General features: G+C 45.5%; 1 protein-coding gene across 4 annotated transcripts in view; it reads left to right on the top strand.

Annotated features, from left to right (window-relative positions):
• The window catches only part of LOC144936455 (mitochondrial glutamate carrier 1-like), a 148,257-nt gene that overhangs the window by 86,686 nt on the left and 45,289 nt on the right, over positions 1-16,282 (top strand). For all 4 annotated transcript variants that reach the window (XR_013637431.1, XM_078863511.1, XM_078863514.1 and 1 more), the window contains exons 5-8: positions 5,155-5,245; positions 11,436-11,554; positions 15,573-15,810; positions 15,973-16,127. Coding sequence is in view for 3 of the 4 variants with exons in the window: in XM_078863511.1 (XP_078719637.1) it covers positions 5,155-5,245; positions 11,436-11,554; positions 15,573-15,810; positions 15,973-16,127 (603 nt within the window). In the remaining variant the exon portion in view is untranslated. The remainder of the gene's footprint in view (positions 1-5,154; positions 5,246-11,435; positions 11,555-15,572; positions 15,811-15,972; positions 16,128-16,282) is intronic.

Below are 16,282 nucleotides of genomic sequence, written 5' to 3' on the forward strand. Positions count from 1 at the left end.
TTGTTCGTGCCAGCTCACCACCTGGCTGCTGCGTTGCCTCTTGTCTGTGGTTTGTCATACAATTTGCACGTAAAATATTTAACGTGTGTTTTTTGTTCACTACATAATCGTATTATCACATTCCTGCAAAAGAGTTGCCTTGTTGAATCAGGTCACAACAGTGCCCTTTCTGCTTCTTTGCATGCATTGCTCCACTGTAGAATTCCCTCCCATTGTCTCTATTTCCCAAGCTCATACGAGTGTAGTGAGCGACCTCCGAGACACGTCGAGTAGAAGGCTTCTTATTTATTAAGAGCACACTGGGCGATACATTATGTAACGCAGCGACACATAGGCGATCCTAACACATAGCCCCATCTCCGGCTTCGTTACGCTAGCTGTCCGACTAGCGCAGCGACGTCGACGCAGAGGGTTTTGCTGAAGATAGCCACATGGCCGGGGACGAAAAGATGACGAAAGCAGCGACGCAGACAGGATCCAGGACCCGATCGAAACGTGTTGCGATCGAAACGTCATAGTTTTTTGTTATTTTCTTTGAACCTATCTACGTGACTTTACCGAAAGACCCAAGAATATGTTTAGTAGACTTTTAAAGTTACACGTCTTATACTGTAATGGAATAAATAGATTTTCACACTCACAAATTTCTAATAAATCTCGATGAATGTTTGTGGTTGTCTTTACCTGATAGCCAAACCGAATGTTCACCTAATGTTGCTTTTACAGCGTCCATATTGAATGCTCACGTAAAATAAACGCACAAGTGTGACGATCAATGCAGGGGCTTTAAGCAGGCAGCAGCTCCGACTCCTGTCGACTGCAGTTATATCTGATGCACACACGCACACGCAGAGTGGTCCCAACACCACACACATACAACTCGGGTAGGACTGTGTGCACGTGCAGGCCTGTAACCTTAAGGCTCAATTCACTCGAAAGTGCATATGTTTTTAAATATTAATTGATTACGCATTGCCTCCCATGTAAAATTCATGTAGTCTGATCTCTTGCGATATATTGCAGCTAGTGGTCATATTACTTGAGGTGGAAACATTTTGGAAACTTATTGCGCAGCGCCCATGTTGCACGTTCTTTTTTACGTTTAATAATTCATTATTATATATTTGGACAGTTTGGACTGGAAGGTTTTTTTCCCTAACCATATAAACCATACTTTAATATACAGGCACGGTTCAAGGACTATTGGTCGCTCAAACTCTGCAAACATGCACAACATAGAGAAGCAACTCGAAATGACATCTTTCAACATATTTCCCTCCCATTAAATGAACATTCACCCGACTGAAGTGCACTGACCTAACCAACTCTAATCGTATCACCTAACCCTTTCCTGCTTTAAACTTTGGAAAAAGATAACAAGAAAACCATATAATTGCCCACACACTACTCCACCAGTTTCAGAAGGTAGGGGGAGGAAATGGTGGGGAGGAAATGGTGGAGAGGACACAGTGAGAGGGTCTAAGCCCCCAGAGCCTCACTGCTGGTTGAGCGCCGCGGTGGTGAGATGTTAACTCCCTCGCCTGTCTTGGGTTCGAACCCGACCCTGGCACCTATTTTTTTGGAGTTTGCATATTCTCCCCGTGGTCGCATGGATTTCTCTTCGAGTTCTACGATTTACTCCACCACATTTAGAATCGTGCGAGTAATTGGCTGCTATAAATTTCCACATAAGCGATCATTTGTGACCAGGTTGCTTCTGAAAAAGAGCTATAAAGTTCAGTGTGCCTTACCTGGCAAAATAAAAAAAATAGTTTATAGTTTACCGGTCCTTGGTCCTTCCTAGGACCAGGGCCGGCAGAGGCTGTTGGTTGCAGGGTTGAGTTGAGGCATAAACGCCACCAAGGTGCCTCTCGAGGGGTCCACTTCGATGGAAAGCCTCGCTTTACATCGATTGTTGGTGGCTTGTTCTCACGCGTGAGGTGATGCATCCATACAGTATCTCATGTCGGTTATATTCACAGTGTTCCAAGAGATTGAAGCAGTGCTTTTCTATAACCCAGTGGTGAGAATTCCACCTTTCTATTCTGTCTTATCAGCACAGGGTGCTAATGGGATGAAGGCTGATATTATAGAAGCATCTATGAACCATGTGTAACGGGTATTATTGCCCACAATTTGCTGAGGTGCCATGTAATAATTTAACATTGGCATTTGGTATAATTTTTAAACAAACCATTAGATGATAGGCTGACTTCGTTGGTATTGGTGCCCATGCAACAAATAATTCGGAAGGCCTACCTCTCTGGCCTCTGTGTGCTATGAAAAAACGCCATTTCCCAAAACTTTTCCACTTACTTTTCCTTTCAGGGCCAGAGTGTCATCGATGAAAGTATTTCGTGTTGCATTTCTAATTGAAACATAAAACAGCGACTACAATTGGTGACTGTTAAGCAGATGTGCCTACCGAGGCTTATCCACCGCGTGGACGTTTGTTGGGAGTGAGTGGCATGAGAATCCTCCCATGCTTCAACGGAGGCCCATTGTGTCCTCCGCTTGTTCCCTGCCGTCATCTTTCAGAGATCATGGGGCCCGATGAGATCTCTCCACCTCGTTCCCTTCCGCCTTGCACTGGCTTCATGGCTGCTGCCTTCGCTCATCACCCTCTTTGCTCGATGGCTTTCCTTAATCGTGTTGATCCAGCCAATATTTGCTGTCCCTCTCCTTCTTTACCCGTGTGCTTGTGCAACGCCATGCATGCCATTCTTTTGGGTTTCATGAAGCCCCACTGCCCTCACTCCCAGAGCACCACAGATTTAAGCCGTCGTATTGTGCGCTACAAGCAGACCCGACCACTACAAATTTTAGCTGCCTATATTGTATAACATAAATGTACATTGTTTAATGGTAATTCACCTTTCAAATTGCCTGTGGCAGTGGGTTGCATGAGACATTATTATTAGTGTTCTCTGCACTACTTTACATGATGAGGGAAAATTCCACTTAGCTTGTTAAGTGCAACTGCAAATGGTTTTCGAGACTGCAAACCGTGTGTTTCTTATTTTAATTGCATAGTTATTGTGTATATGAGTGATTTGAAATTTATTTAAGGACAAGCCTTTTGCCCTTCCAAGGACGGGTGTATTTCAGTAAATGTTAAACTTGCAAGCGAAAAGCAGACCGCAACGTGATATTCATTGCATCAATTCGTGTGCAATTTGTAAGGCTGCGGTGACACAGACTTATTTCATTTAAAGGTTATAATCCCTTGTATATCATGACGTCCTTTTACTTCTATGTCTCAATAGTGTTACGGAGATCGTGCGACGTGAGGGTTCTGCCTTTGTAGTGAGGGTTGTAAGTTGATGCTGAGGAGGGGGGAGGAGGCGCCTCGCCCCCCCCCCATGTGGAGTGACGTCACCCGCTAATTAATATTACATTATTAATGAGGGGGGGTGCTACATGTGCAGTGACGTCACCTGCTCATGATTATTAATGAGGGGGGGGGATCCATGTGGAGGACGTCACCTGTTCATGAGTATTAATGAGGGGGGCTGGCCGACGTGAGTGACGTCATGCGCGGGATACACAGACATTCTTGGCTCATTATAGTCGTAAATATTCAAAAAAAATTACAAAATAAAAACCTGGCATGAATTAAATTACCCACAAGACGTTCGCATGACACTGTGGTAAGGTCACACACCGGAAGTGGTCCGTGACACCGTGGTGAGGTCACACAGAACGTGGTGTGTGACATCGTGGTGAGGTCACACACAGGAGGTGGTGCATGACATCGTGGTGAGGTCACACACAGGAGGTGGTGCATGACACCGTGGTGAGGTCACACACAGGAAGTGGTGCATGACATCGTGGTGAGGTCACACACAGAACGTGGTGCATGACATCGTGGTGAGGTCACACACAGGAAGTGGTGCATGACACCGTGGTGAGGTCACACAGAACGTAGTGCATGACACCGTGGTGAGGTCACACACAAGAGGTGGTGCATGACATCGTGGTGAGGTCACACACAGAACATGGTGCATGACATCGTGGTGAGGTCACACACAGAACGTGGTGCATGACACCGTGGTGAGGTCACACACAGGAAGTGGTGCATGACACCGTGGTGAGGTCACACAGAACGTAGTGCATGACACCGTAGTGAGGTCACACAGAACGTAGTGCATGACACCGTGGTGAGGTCACACACAAGAGGTGGTGCATGACATCGTGGTGAGGTCACACACAGAACATGGTGCATGACATCGTGGTGAGGTCACACACAGAACGTGGTGCATGACACCGTGGTGAGGTCACACACAGGAAGTGGTGCATGACACCGTGGTGAGGTCACACAGAACGTAGTGCATGACACCGTAGTGAGGTCACACAGAGGAAGTAGTGCATGACATCGTGGTGAGGTCACACACAGACCGTGGTGTGTGACACTCTGGTGAGGTCACACAGAACGTGGTGTGTGACACCGTGGTTAGGTCACACACAGAACGTGGTGTGTGACACTCTGGCAGGGGCAGTTTCTTCATTAGGGCGATTGGGCGACGCACCACCAATGTCATTCAACCACAGAGTCACGCTAGCCGTCACTGTGCCTCTGGATATAGTCCAATCAGCGTCATGTCACGTTCTGTGGAGTACCGCCTCTTTTTGGGCGATTTCACTCCGGCTGAGAATTGTCCCGAGTGGCCCCATAGACTTACATTCAAAGATGTTTTTTTTTCGAACGGGGGGCGCTGCAATGCATTCTCTATGGCTTCCGGGAGGGCTCGCACTAACGTGCTTACGTCATCATACGTAAGCACGTTTCATCCAACAATATAATTTGTCGTCACCTAGTGGAATCTTTAATAAAATAAACTTGAGTGGATTGTATTAATAGTGAGTATAGAAACAAACAAGATGTATTGTAAGAGTCACTTTATTTTTCATTAATATTAAAGAAGTGAAGTTGCCTTTACATGCTTAAGCTGTTAATTTATCCATTGCATGGGTGGACCTTATCCTTATCAATCATCCAGACATTTGCTCTCCCTGAGAGATTTTGCAGGAGCCGCCACTGCACTCTGGTGAGGTCACACAGAACGTGGTGTGTGACACTCTGGTGAGGTCACACACAAGACGTGGTTTGTGACACCGTGGTGAGGAAGCTCACCCGCCTTTGCCTTTTCCTAGGTGCGGCCGTGAACCTCACCCTGGTGACGCCGGAGAAGGCCATCAAGCTCGCCGCCAATGACTTCTTCAGGAACATGCTCAGCAAAGACGGGTAGGTGAGACACTGCCCTCTGGCCTCCCGCCCGGGATGCGGCTCGGCCCGAAACACGTGCACTCGCCGGCTCGCCCCTCAAATGAAAGTAAACGGTGGCCTCGACTAAACGGAGCTCTACAGTCAAGTGTGGCGTTCTCTCTCACACAGTCTTGCACTGTGCTCACGGGATTTTGTCAGGAAACGTGCACAGCTGCACATTTCATAACATACCACCCTGACCCTCAATCCAGTAACTTCGTCTAAATTGTCCCCGTTGTAGAAAGGGCCTCCAATGAACGCTTCTGCTTAAAGGCTATACCACTGAATGTAAATTTGTATTTTAAGTACTATACCTTATGGGGCCTCATATCCCAGTTCGAGGTTTACTCAGCTAATATTATCTTTGGTGAATAAAACTAGTACAGCTTTGTAGGAATTTAACAGTAAAGCAATCCATCAGAGTAATTTGGATTGTTTACTGGTGGCTTAGGGCTATGTTTGAGTGCCAGAGGATGAAAACGATACCACAGAATGAACTCTGCTGCATCTTCTAAAGTGGTGCATGTAGTACGCAAAAAACCCCTGCCTTAATAGCATAATCTTACAATCCCACGTGTTATGCAGATTATCATTATTGTATCAATACACCAACCTCTGCTACCTCCATAATCCCACTTCCGATACCTCCCGTAAAGGTGCACGAGGCCCATTCCTTATTGCTGCCATCAGCAGCTGCGTGTTTGGAATGTTCACCTCATTGTCCATCCCCAGTGAAGGTGCTGCTTGCAAACCTGCATCGTCCATATTCAACCAAAACTGTCTCGGTTGCAAGCGATCCATTTTGACCCCAGGGTGTACTGCTGGTTGCAGTGAACACATACTCGAGTGAGATGTTGAACAGAGTGGGAGACAATTTACAACTCTGCTGCAGAACACTGATTCCTCAAATCACTCTCATGTCTCCCACTTTAACCTCACACTAACATGGGTGTCATCATTGCTTAGACTGTGCCGTACCAGCAAAAGAGTTGCCTTCCCTCATTACAGAATCATATGCTTGTTTAAACTTTCCAAAACAAATACAATAATTAGTTACACTTTCTAAACTCTTCTGTATTTGCTTTTTTGTAAAAAATAAGGACTCCTTAACATCCTCGCTCCAAGTCCACTGGTCTTTCTTGCATGGTGATTACATCTACTTGTTTATCCTGTTGAGAAAAAAACTTTGGTAAACACTTTCCCTGGAATGCTCAGTAAACTTATCTTCCTAGAGTTAGCACACTCACTGCTGTTCCGTTGCTTAATTATATCATGAGGGGCCTTTTTCACTGCTTTGGCCACTACGGTCTACACCTAGCAACTCTGATTGCATTTTCTTGGTTTTTTCGGTAAAGTCACGTAGAAGGGAAGTAATAAAATAATAAAAATAAAACATAATAAAATGAAACAATTCTCACGACGTTTCGGCCACAACGCAAGCAGCCGTCCTCAGGTGAAGAATGAGACACTTCAAGCTAGGAACTTACATATAAGCTGGGTTGGGGGTGGTAGAAGAGCGCCTTAACAAAAAGAATGTGCATATCAAGATGAGTTTAGCATATACATGGGAAATGCGCAGGGGGCGGGGGGGCTTCAAAGTCATACCATGCCCACGCACTATGCAGGATCAAGAGCACCAAGGGGGGGTGCAGGGATTAGCATTAACAAAGGAAAGGAATGCCAATGATATGTAGCTGCAGTAACTAAACAACACCGTAGAAAACTAAGGTATAAACTACATACAAAGACTAAAATATAAACTGCATAGCACCATCAGTATACTTACTATACTCTACAATAAGCTGAGTTACTAACGGCAAGTAATACATTACAATACTACGTCGTAAAAGTTATATAATATGCTTCCATCTAAACTTTATTCTCTTACATCAACCGAGCATATACCGTACTATATACTGCCATAGATAAACCCAACATTAAATTATATACTGTATTGCAATAATTTAATGTTGGGTTTATCTATGGCAGTATATAGTACGGTATATGCTCGGTTGATGTAAGAGAATAAAGTTTAGATGGAAGCATATTATATAACTTTTACGACGTAGTATTGTAATGTATTACTTGCCGTTAGTAACTCAGCTTATTGTAGAGTATAGTAAGTATACTGATGGTGCTATGCAGTTTATATTTTAGTCTTTGTATGTAGTTTATACCTTAGTTTTCTACGGTGTTGTTTAGTTACTGCAGCTACATATCATTGGCATTCCTTTCCTTTGTTAATGCTAATCCCTGCACCCCCCCTTGGTGCTCTTGATCCTGCATAGTGCGTGGGCATGGTATGACTTTGAAGCCCCCCCGCCCCCTGCGCATTTCCCATGTATATGCTAAACTCATCTTGATATGCACATTCTTTTTGTTAAGGCGCTCTTCTACCACCCCCAACCCAGCTTATATGTAAGTTCCTAGCTTGAAGTGTCTCATTCTTCACCTGAGGACGGCTGCTTGCGTTGTGGCCGAAACGTCGTGAGAATTGTTTCATTTTATTATTCTTTGGTTCTTTTCGGTTAAGTCACGTCTAAAAATAAAGTAATAAATTAAAATAACATATTACGACGTTTCGATTGCAACACAAGCAATCATCATCAGGTATAAAAGAAATAGCAACAAAAATCTAACTAGAAAACTATAGACAGACATATAAGCAGACAGACATCACAACGGCACACAGAGAGAGGACACAAATCGGCACAAAGAGAGGGGTCGTTTCTGTGACGGTCCCTTAAATATAGAGAGGGGGGGGGCGGGGACGGAGAGAGGGAGGGGGCAGAGAAAATTAGCATATTAATGAGTGTACGGCAACGTACTGCTGTTGCAAGTAAGATGACAATGTTGAACGGGCACGCAAAATTGAAAACGGGCACGCAAAATTGAAAATTAGGAGACAGGCACACGAAAATTAAATAACCTAGCAAAATATCGAAATGTGATGTAATACAACACAGAGAGTTGGTTAACACACAATTAACGCATAGCCTGGTTGATTACGTGTTTTTTGTGCCGATTTGTGTCCTCTCTCTGTGTGCCGTTGTGATGTCTGTCTGCTTATATGTCTGTCTATAGTTTTCTAGTTAGATTTTTGTTGCTATTTCTTTTATACCTGATGATGATTGCTTGTGTTGCAATCGAAACGTCGTAATATGTTATTTTAATTTATTATTTTATTTTTAGACGTGACTTAACCGAAAAGAACCAAAGAATAATTCCTGCAGTCACGAAAGCTCCTAAATTAAGATTCATTTTATTATGTTTTATTTTTATTATTTTATTACTTCCCTTCTACGTGACTTTACCGAAAAAACCAAGAAGATGAATCCCTGCAGTCACGAAAGCTTTAAATCGAAATCTGATTGCATTGGCAGCTCCGCCAGTGTCTGTCGACGACAAGCATAATGAGTGAGCCACAGGGCTCCCTTCTCACCGATCTGCCAGGTCGGGGACTGCCGACTTCTTAGTTGCCCGTGTTCATATGGATTTGGTTGTAAATGCCATTGGGTTAACCTGCAGGGCCCGAAAAGTTAAAGTGTTTTTTGCACCGTACGTTTTACAGTAATAAATGTCACAGTTTCTCCACTTAAACTATCACCAGAAATTACTGTTTAATCCCGGAGACAGGGCACATCCAGGTGAACGATGTGTCTAGCAGGCAGATGGCAACTGTTATTATCTTGGGCCTTGTGCAAACTACCTCGGTTGTACCGCTTGTAACAAGCACAAGAGGGCGCTAATAGGAAGGATGGCCAGGCAAATGAGTTTCAGTGCTCCTCCTGCATGTGCATTTCAGGTGAAAATGACGTTTGACAGAAGTGGTAGTCAGAATAATTATTGTGACATGTTTATTGCACGTGTGTTATTGGCGCATGTTAAAGTGAGATTCTAACTGTGGCAAAGTGGTGTGTCGGGGTGCCACGGTGGCGAGATGTTAACTACCTCACCTGGGATACAGGAGGTCGTGGGTTCGATCCCGAACCTCACACCATTATATCTGGAGTGTGCATGTCTCTCTCCCCGTGATTGCGTGGATTTTTCTCCGGGTCTCCTGGTTTTTTCCCTCCACATTTATAAACGTGCGTTTAGAGCATTGGGCCGCTATACATTTCCACGTGATGAGTCACTTCGTTAAGCTTGTTTAGTTTTAGTTAATTTAGTTTCGAAAAATGCCATTTTGTAGATGCGCTGTGTGTCCCATTGTAATTAACCCCTGGCCTCTCTATGTGCTGTGAACTGACAATGCCGATTGCCCGAAACGTCCCCAATTAGATATTTTTTGAGGCCATTGTTATTGACGAATGCGAGTTTTTTTGGGTATTTCTGCTTGTGCACCACTGTCAATGAAGTTTCACCGAAATAACCTGTAAAAAAATATTCACGCAACCTACCCCACAACTGATGCCTACTTGTGCACAATAACTTCTGATATTTTTATAAAATAGACACGATTGGAATTTATTGAAGCTTCGGATGATTGTTTTATACATTATTTACTTTTAGAAATGCACCTGCTGTGACCGTGCATGGTGACATTGTGTTGTGATTTGCTCCAAGGAGCGTGCACTCCTTATCTATATTAGGAAATGCAGACTCCCCCAATACTGCTGGGATATATTATACATTCCACAGTCCGCTATGGTAAAGTTATATTTGTTTTCATATAGCATCAAACCTGAAAGGTGATATTCACATACTGGACTGGACTTCAACATTCAGCAGATTATCCAGGAGATTGTAAACAGGGCCTCAATTGTGCAAAATTTACGATTGGTGGTGTTCCTGGGAGCGACTTTTCATCTTCACAGCGAGTGAGTGGCACAAGGGGGAAGTTCCCAGCTCGCCTTCCCTCCTCACCTCAGCCCTGGCTTGGACACATGTGCTACTTTCGAGACACAGTGGGAATTAGGGATTACACTTTCTTACAGTCCCTAATCCAGGGGTGTCTAAACCTTCCGATGGCCAGATTGACTGATGTGTTCATAGCCACAGGCCACAGACATGCAACGTACCTCCATAATATGTAAATATATTTAAGTAAATATTATGTAAATATAATTACGCGATCTAACCCAAAAAAAACTCGTATGGATGATATTGGTCGCGAAATCCTACGTGTTAAAATGAAACGTACCGCATGCAATTACGAAATAAGATTTATAGGAGATATATGCATTGACATATGATAGGAGAGATTTAGTCATAAGAGAGAGATAGAAGAGAACAGCATTCAGACTATATATGAGCTGGAAATATGATTGTCAGAATAATTTGAGATAAGATACATAATATAAGAGATAGGATATAGATGATTTAACATGCATTAAGATATAAGAGATAGGAGCTAGTTGTATTCACAATCGAGCCAGAAAGGAGAGCTATAAGACGTTTTCAGAAGAAACAGTAGGAAGAGGAGACTGATTATTCAGTAGAGATAGATAGAGAAGAGAGTTGCATTTTGAGACGAGATGGAGAGGTGGGAAAGACGTAAATATTCGTATAAAATAGAAGACAGATATTGACTTATTCAGAAGACATAGGGGACAAATATGAGAGAAAATATAGAAGAGTCATGAGCGAGATGTACAGAGGTATAAGCACACATGTACAATACTCAAGCATTCTGCTGCCTGAATCCCAATGTATTTAATTTGAAAGGTGCGGAGTAAGATTGAGTGATGCTGGCTGTGGGCTAGATTAAATAAGCACATGCTCTGGGTTTGGGCCATATAGCCTAGTTTGTACAGCCCTGATAACGTTCAATTAGATCATATACATGCGCAGGAAATGCACTTCTTCATTAGATGCCAATTAAATATGTTACCAGTGTCTGCTGAAGACAGCAAGACAACCTGTCCATGCATCGTGGTATTGTCTTGTGCAGAAGCGTGTAGTGGGATATTACTGTCCTCATCGTTCGACATTGTAGTGCAAAGTGCAATCACGTATCATGGAAGTGGTGTTCTCTTGTGCCCTATTTGTGCCGCTACGCATTCTCATCCAGCGATACATTTCCATCGCGGTTTGCTATTAATTACCAGGACCATTGCATTGTTTTGCATAATCTTAGTGTGTAGGGTGCTACTGCTGTCAGGTGTGCCATCCCGCGTTTTTGACAGCGTGCGCCGTCCGCGTGCTGCGTTGCGCCGCTGTGACGCAGGAAGAAGTTGACGCTGTTCCGGGAGATGCTGGCGGGCTGCGGAGCCGGCACGTGTCAAGTGATCATCACCACACCCATGGAGATGCTCAAGATTCAGCTGCAGGATGCCGGCCGCCTGGGTGAGTCCCTCTCGCCTGGCTTCCGTGCATAGGTATCGGTTAGGCATTGAGAGACGTGAGTTGGAGGGAACCCCGTGGAAGTAAGTCTGAGCATTTATTATCGTGTACTCTTATGAACTAAACTAAAACTAAACTCTTTTTATTTTACCAGGTAAGGCACACTGAGGTATATAGTTTTTTTTTTCAGAAGCGACCTGGCCACAAATGATATCCCAATGAAGTGGCTTATCATGTGTAAATTTATAGCAGCCAAATACTCTAAACGCGTGTTTCTAAAGGCAGAGGGAAAAACCGGAGTACCCGGAGAAAAATCCACGGCACCACGGGGAGAACGTGCAAACTCCAAATATGCAGGCGTCAGGGTCCAGATGGAATCCGCGGCCTCCTGTATACCAGGCGAGGTAGTTAACATCTTGCTACCATTGCGCCCTAGTCCAGGCCATCACAAATGCGCACTCATCACACGTAGTAAGCTATTAGGAACAACTCTGTTTTAAGTCTCTTGCAAAACTGCCTCAGGCTCAGGGATGGATCCCAGACCGTGAGTTGTTAACTTCTTCCAGGTGTTTGGGCCGGAGACCCTGAAACTGCATTAGCCGTATCACCACACAAAGTTCACACGTGATATGTACAGAAGATCACTGTGGGCTGCGGATTGTAGACGGTGTCGATGTGGGGTCTGTTCAGACCGGTATGCACTAATTGGCAAGATAGGACGGAGCGGATTTATGCAGACTCGTGTGTTTGCTAAACGGTGTGTATAATGCAGGGGGTTTGGAGAATAATGCCAAGAGTTTTTATTGTGCTATCGTGGAAAGTAGTTGACAAACTGAATACATAATTTGGCCGTTGAGCACCATTGCGTGCAGAGACTGTTTGGTAAAGGTGCACGGTGGAGTTCGGGAACTTTGTGTACCCAGAAAGTGTTCTAGATGCAGTCCTGAAAAGGAGGGTAGAGATGGGTGAGCGAATGTGTGGGAGGAGAGAGTTGGAAGAGAGCGTTGGAGGAGAGCGTTGGAGGGAGGAGAGCGTTGGAGGGAGGAGAGCGTTGGAGGGAGGAGAGCGTTGGAGGGAGGAGAGCGTTGGAGGGAGGAGAGCGTTGGGGGAGAGCGTTGGGGGAGAGCGTTGGGGGAGAGCGTTGGGGGAGAGCGTGAGAACTCACAGGACCAGGATAGCCTCATTGCATGAGTGGCGTGGGATCACAATACAATTGGTCAACACCATCTTTGGGCAAGGATTAGTGTCAGGCCATTGCATCGTGATGTAGTTGGTGGAATATGTTTGCCCTGCTTTAACTTTGGATTGTTCACCATCTCAGAAGGGTATACAGTACACTCTCCATCTATTCTGTGCGGGAGAATGGCGGGAACAAAAGTTTAGGCACATTTTTTCTGGAAAGTTTCCATCAGCAGAACGTTCCACAATTATAGAATGCAATAGGTTCATAAATTGGGATAGAATTTTTTTTGTTGCAAAATTTAAGAAGTCCTGCAGTATAAGAACATGAATTGTAACACATTTTTTTTATGATGTTAATGTTCATTAAATTGTCCTTAGGTGGGCAATTATGCTCGGGAAATGTGCAAGCAGTGTGTAGATGTGAGTGGGCGGATTTAAAATCGTCAGCACTAATCTTCGATTAGGGAGTAAACCATCTTGCTCTCGCACGATTATTTGGGATTGTGGCTCGTTCGCAGATGTGGCTGTGTTGCTCAGAGCACTAACGATCCCGTCTCATTCAATACTTTCAAGTTTGTGAGCCCAACTGAAATACCAACATTTAAAATGCTTCTCTAAAAGATCGTGGTTTATTCATTCGGTCCCTTCATAAACAAAAGCAGGGACATTTCTTCAAATTATGTGGATTCAATGCACATGTACAGCCTTTTAAAAAATTGTATAAACTCTTTTTTTTACCAGATGAGGCCCACTGAGCTATACAGCTCTTTTCAGAAGGGATTTGGCCACAAATGATAGCTCATCGAAGTTGCTTATCTTGTGCAAATTTATAGCAGCCAAATACTCTAAACGCATGCTTCTAAACATGTTTAGTTGTTGCTAAACCACTGATGGATTGTGTGGTTATTTGACCTTACTTTACCATGCTGTCAGTGGTGGTTGGTGAAGGCGAAGAGAATAGACGTTGGAGCACATTACTGTACATTTCCACGATGCGTGATGCTGCACCGCCCTCTGCTGACAGTTTAGCCCTGCCGATGATGGGGCCACGTGGATTAATGGCTTTGTGATGTGCATTGTAAGTTCTGGTGCTGGACAAACGGAGTGAGAAAAATCGAAGAGTGGGGCGGTCATCGTAGTGCCAGTTTTTCACAGAAAGTCCCTGCACTGCACACTGGACCACAATGCTCAATATGCAGCTCGAGGAACTGTGTGTGCTACAAAGCCCTGTCACATGAATTACATTGGGTCGCTTGTGTCGTGGCATCATTGAACGTTGTGTGTAATTGCCACTACTTATGGCCTATAGTAACGGCCTTGAGCCAACCGGGGGCAGAAGGGAAGCTGATGGAGATGAGTGAGGCCGTTAGGCCAAGATAAACCCCAGTGTAGCTCGGGACCAGGGGTACAGACCCCAGACCCCCAAGAGGGGGGCTGCGGGATAACGTCACGCTGCAGGCCCTTCCAGACGGTTCCAGAAAGGAGGAGTGGCTCGGGGCAGAGGTGGGCCAGAAAACGGTATAAAAGCCGGTCCCCTGAACGGGCCCGGCAGTTGTCGTTTACCTGAAGACCTATGAGCCACCCCAGAGACCTGGCGCTGCCACCTGGAAGACCTGTTGCGAAGAGCCCAAAGGGCAGAACCCGAACCCCTGACTAGGGTCGGGATAAAAGCTTAACCAGTGTAGGGTCAGAGCTTAACCAGGGTAGGGTTAGAGCGTAACCAGTGTGAGGGCAGAATAGTCCGGAGGAAATACCTCCTTAGTGTATCGGGTGGAAGGGGCCGTACCCCTTTGTGTTATGTAAATGTTAAATAAACGTGCTGCCTCCAGAAGAGAGAAGTCTCCTCAAGTTTTGTACCCACTACACTTGTGAGATAGAGGTCATGGTTTTAAAAACATGCATGAGCAGGCTATGAGACAGATTGGCTAGTGATCAGAGAGGCTGTGGCAAACTGGTGATAATGCAAGTTAAGGCAGGGGTGAAGGAACGGGTCGTGGTTAGCTGGCCATGAGAGGGATGGCTGAACGGATCGGTGAGTGAGCTATGAGAATGAACGAATTGACCGGTGAATAGGCTGAGATCAAGAGTGAAATGTGAGGCTAAGCACAAGTCGCTTGTGGTTTATGTTCCCTAGGTGAGAACAATTAACCATGTCGCTAAGTCTTGCTTTTCGCAAGCAGTCTTTCTGTAAATTACATTTGTTATTGCAGTTTTAATTGGCCAATCATTAATCTGATTTAGTTTCTTCTTGTTACATTCAAAATGATCCCTACTATCGTACTTTGGCATAATTATCACTTTTTTCCTTTTCAACTAGATGGAGAGATGGACCAGATTCATGCCTGTAGGTGGTCCAATACAAAAATGAATCAATTTCCTTTTCAAATACATTGGCGTTGTTCCTTTCATGATGGTGTGCAATCAGCCAAGCTTAAGTTAAATGCTGGCCAGATACTGGCTGGGTTGGTTCTGTGCAAAAGCCGGGCCAGGACGAGTATCCCCACAAAACCTCTGCATCTGTTTTCCTTTGCAGAGTTCTACCTGAGGAGTTCCTATCATGAAAGAAAAAAACAAAACTGTCTGCGGTGTCCTTGGCAATTCCTCTGAATTTGTGTGACCTCGTTTAACCAATCTCAGAGTTTCGTGCGACATTACTTTGGGACAATTTTTCACCTGAGCCACTGACCCATAATGCAACTCTCTCCGCAGCATTGCCGCTTCATTGTAAAATGGAGCTACGTAGACTGCAGCATCTGATTTCTGCCATTAGACGTGGCCGTTTACCGGCTTCAACGCCTCTTGCTTGCCTTTCGCATTGCACGCCGTGCGACGGACACAGTGGCTCAGAAAAGCCTGTTTGGATCGGCGCCCGTGGGGAGCGCCGGAATGAGGGAGGCGGCAAGTGGAGCGAAGCCGCCCGTGCCGGGGCCCGTGCCAGGGCCTGTGCCACCGAGCCGGGGCTTCTCGAGCGGGACCCCACTGGGGGCGTCGCGCTCTGCCATGCAGATCACACGCGACCTCCTGCGCGCACAGGGCATCGCCGGCCTCTACAAGGGCCTGGGGGCCACCCTGCTGAGGTACATGAACGGTACCACACGCTGAGCCACCCTGGCGTGGTGAGTGAGCAATATGCACTGACACACTGACCCACCCTGTGCAGTGTTCCCCACCGAAGCTGATGTGTGGACACCGAGTTTAATACTTAGATAATGATAGTGGGGCATGTGGTGTCTGTGCAGGGACGTCCCTTTCTCAATGATCTACTTCCCGCTCTTCGCGAACCTGAACTCGCTCGGGGTGACTACGCCGGGCGAGCGCGCGCCCTTCTACCATTCCTTCGCCTCGGGCTGCATCGCGGGGAGCATGGCGGCCGTCGCGGTGAACCCCTGTGACGGTGCGTCCCACCGACCGGCATTTCTCGCCGCAGCGCCATGGCACAACACCGCCGTGGCCGCTGAGGCCTGACTCATGACAAAGACAAAGATCCCCGTTTTACCTTAGTTTCGCCTTAACAGACTGTTGGGGCAAGTGCTGTTAGCGAGCAGCCCT

This window comes from Lampetra fluviatilis, chromosome 16 (genome assembly GCF_964198595.1).
Source record: "Lampetra fluviatilis chromosome 16, kcLamFluv1.1, whole genome shotgun sequence".
NCBI lineage: Eukaryota > Metazoa > Chordata > Hyperoartia > Petromyzontiformes > Petromyzontidae > Lampetra > Lampetra fluviatilis.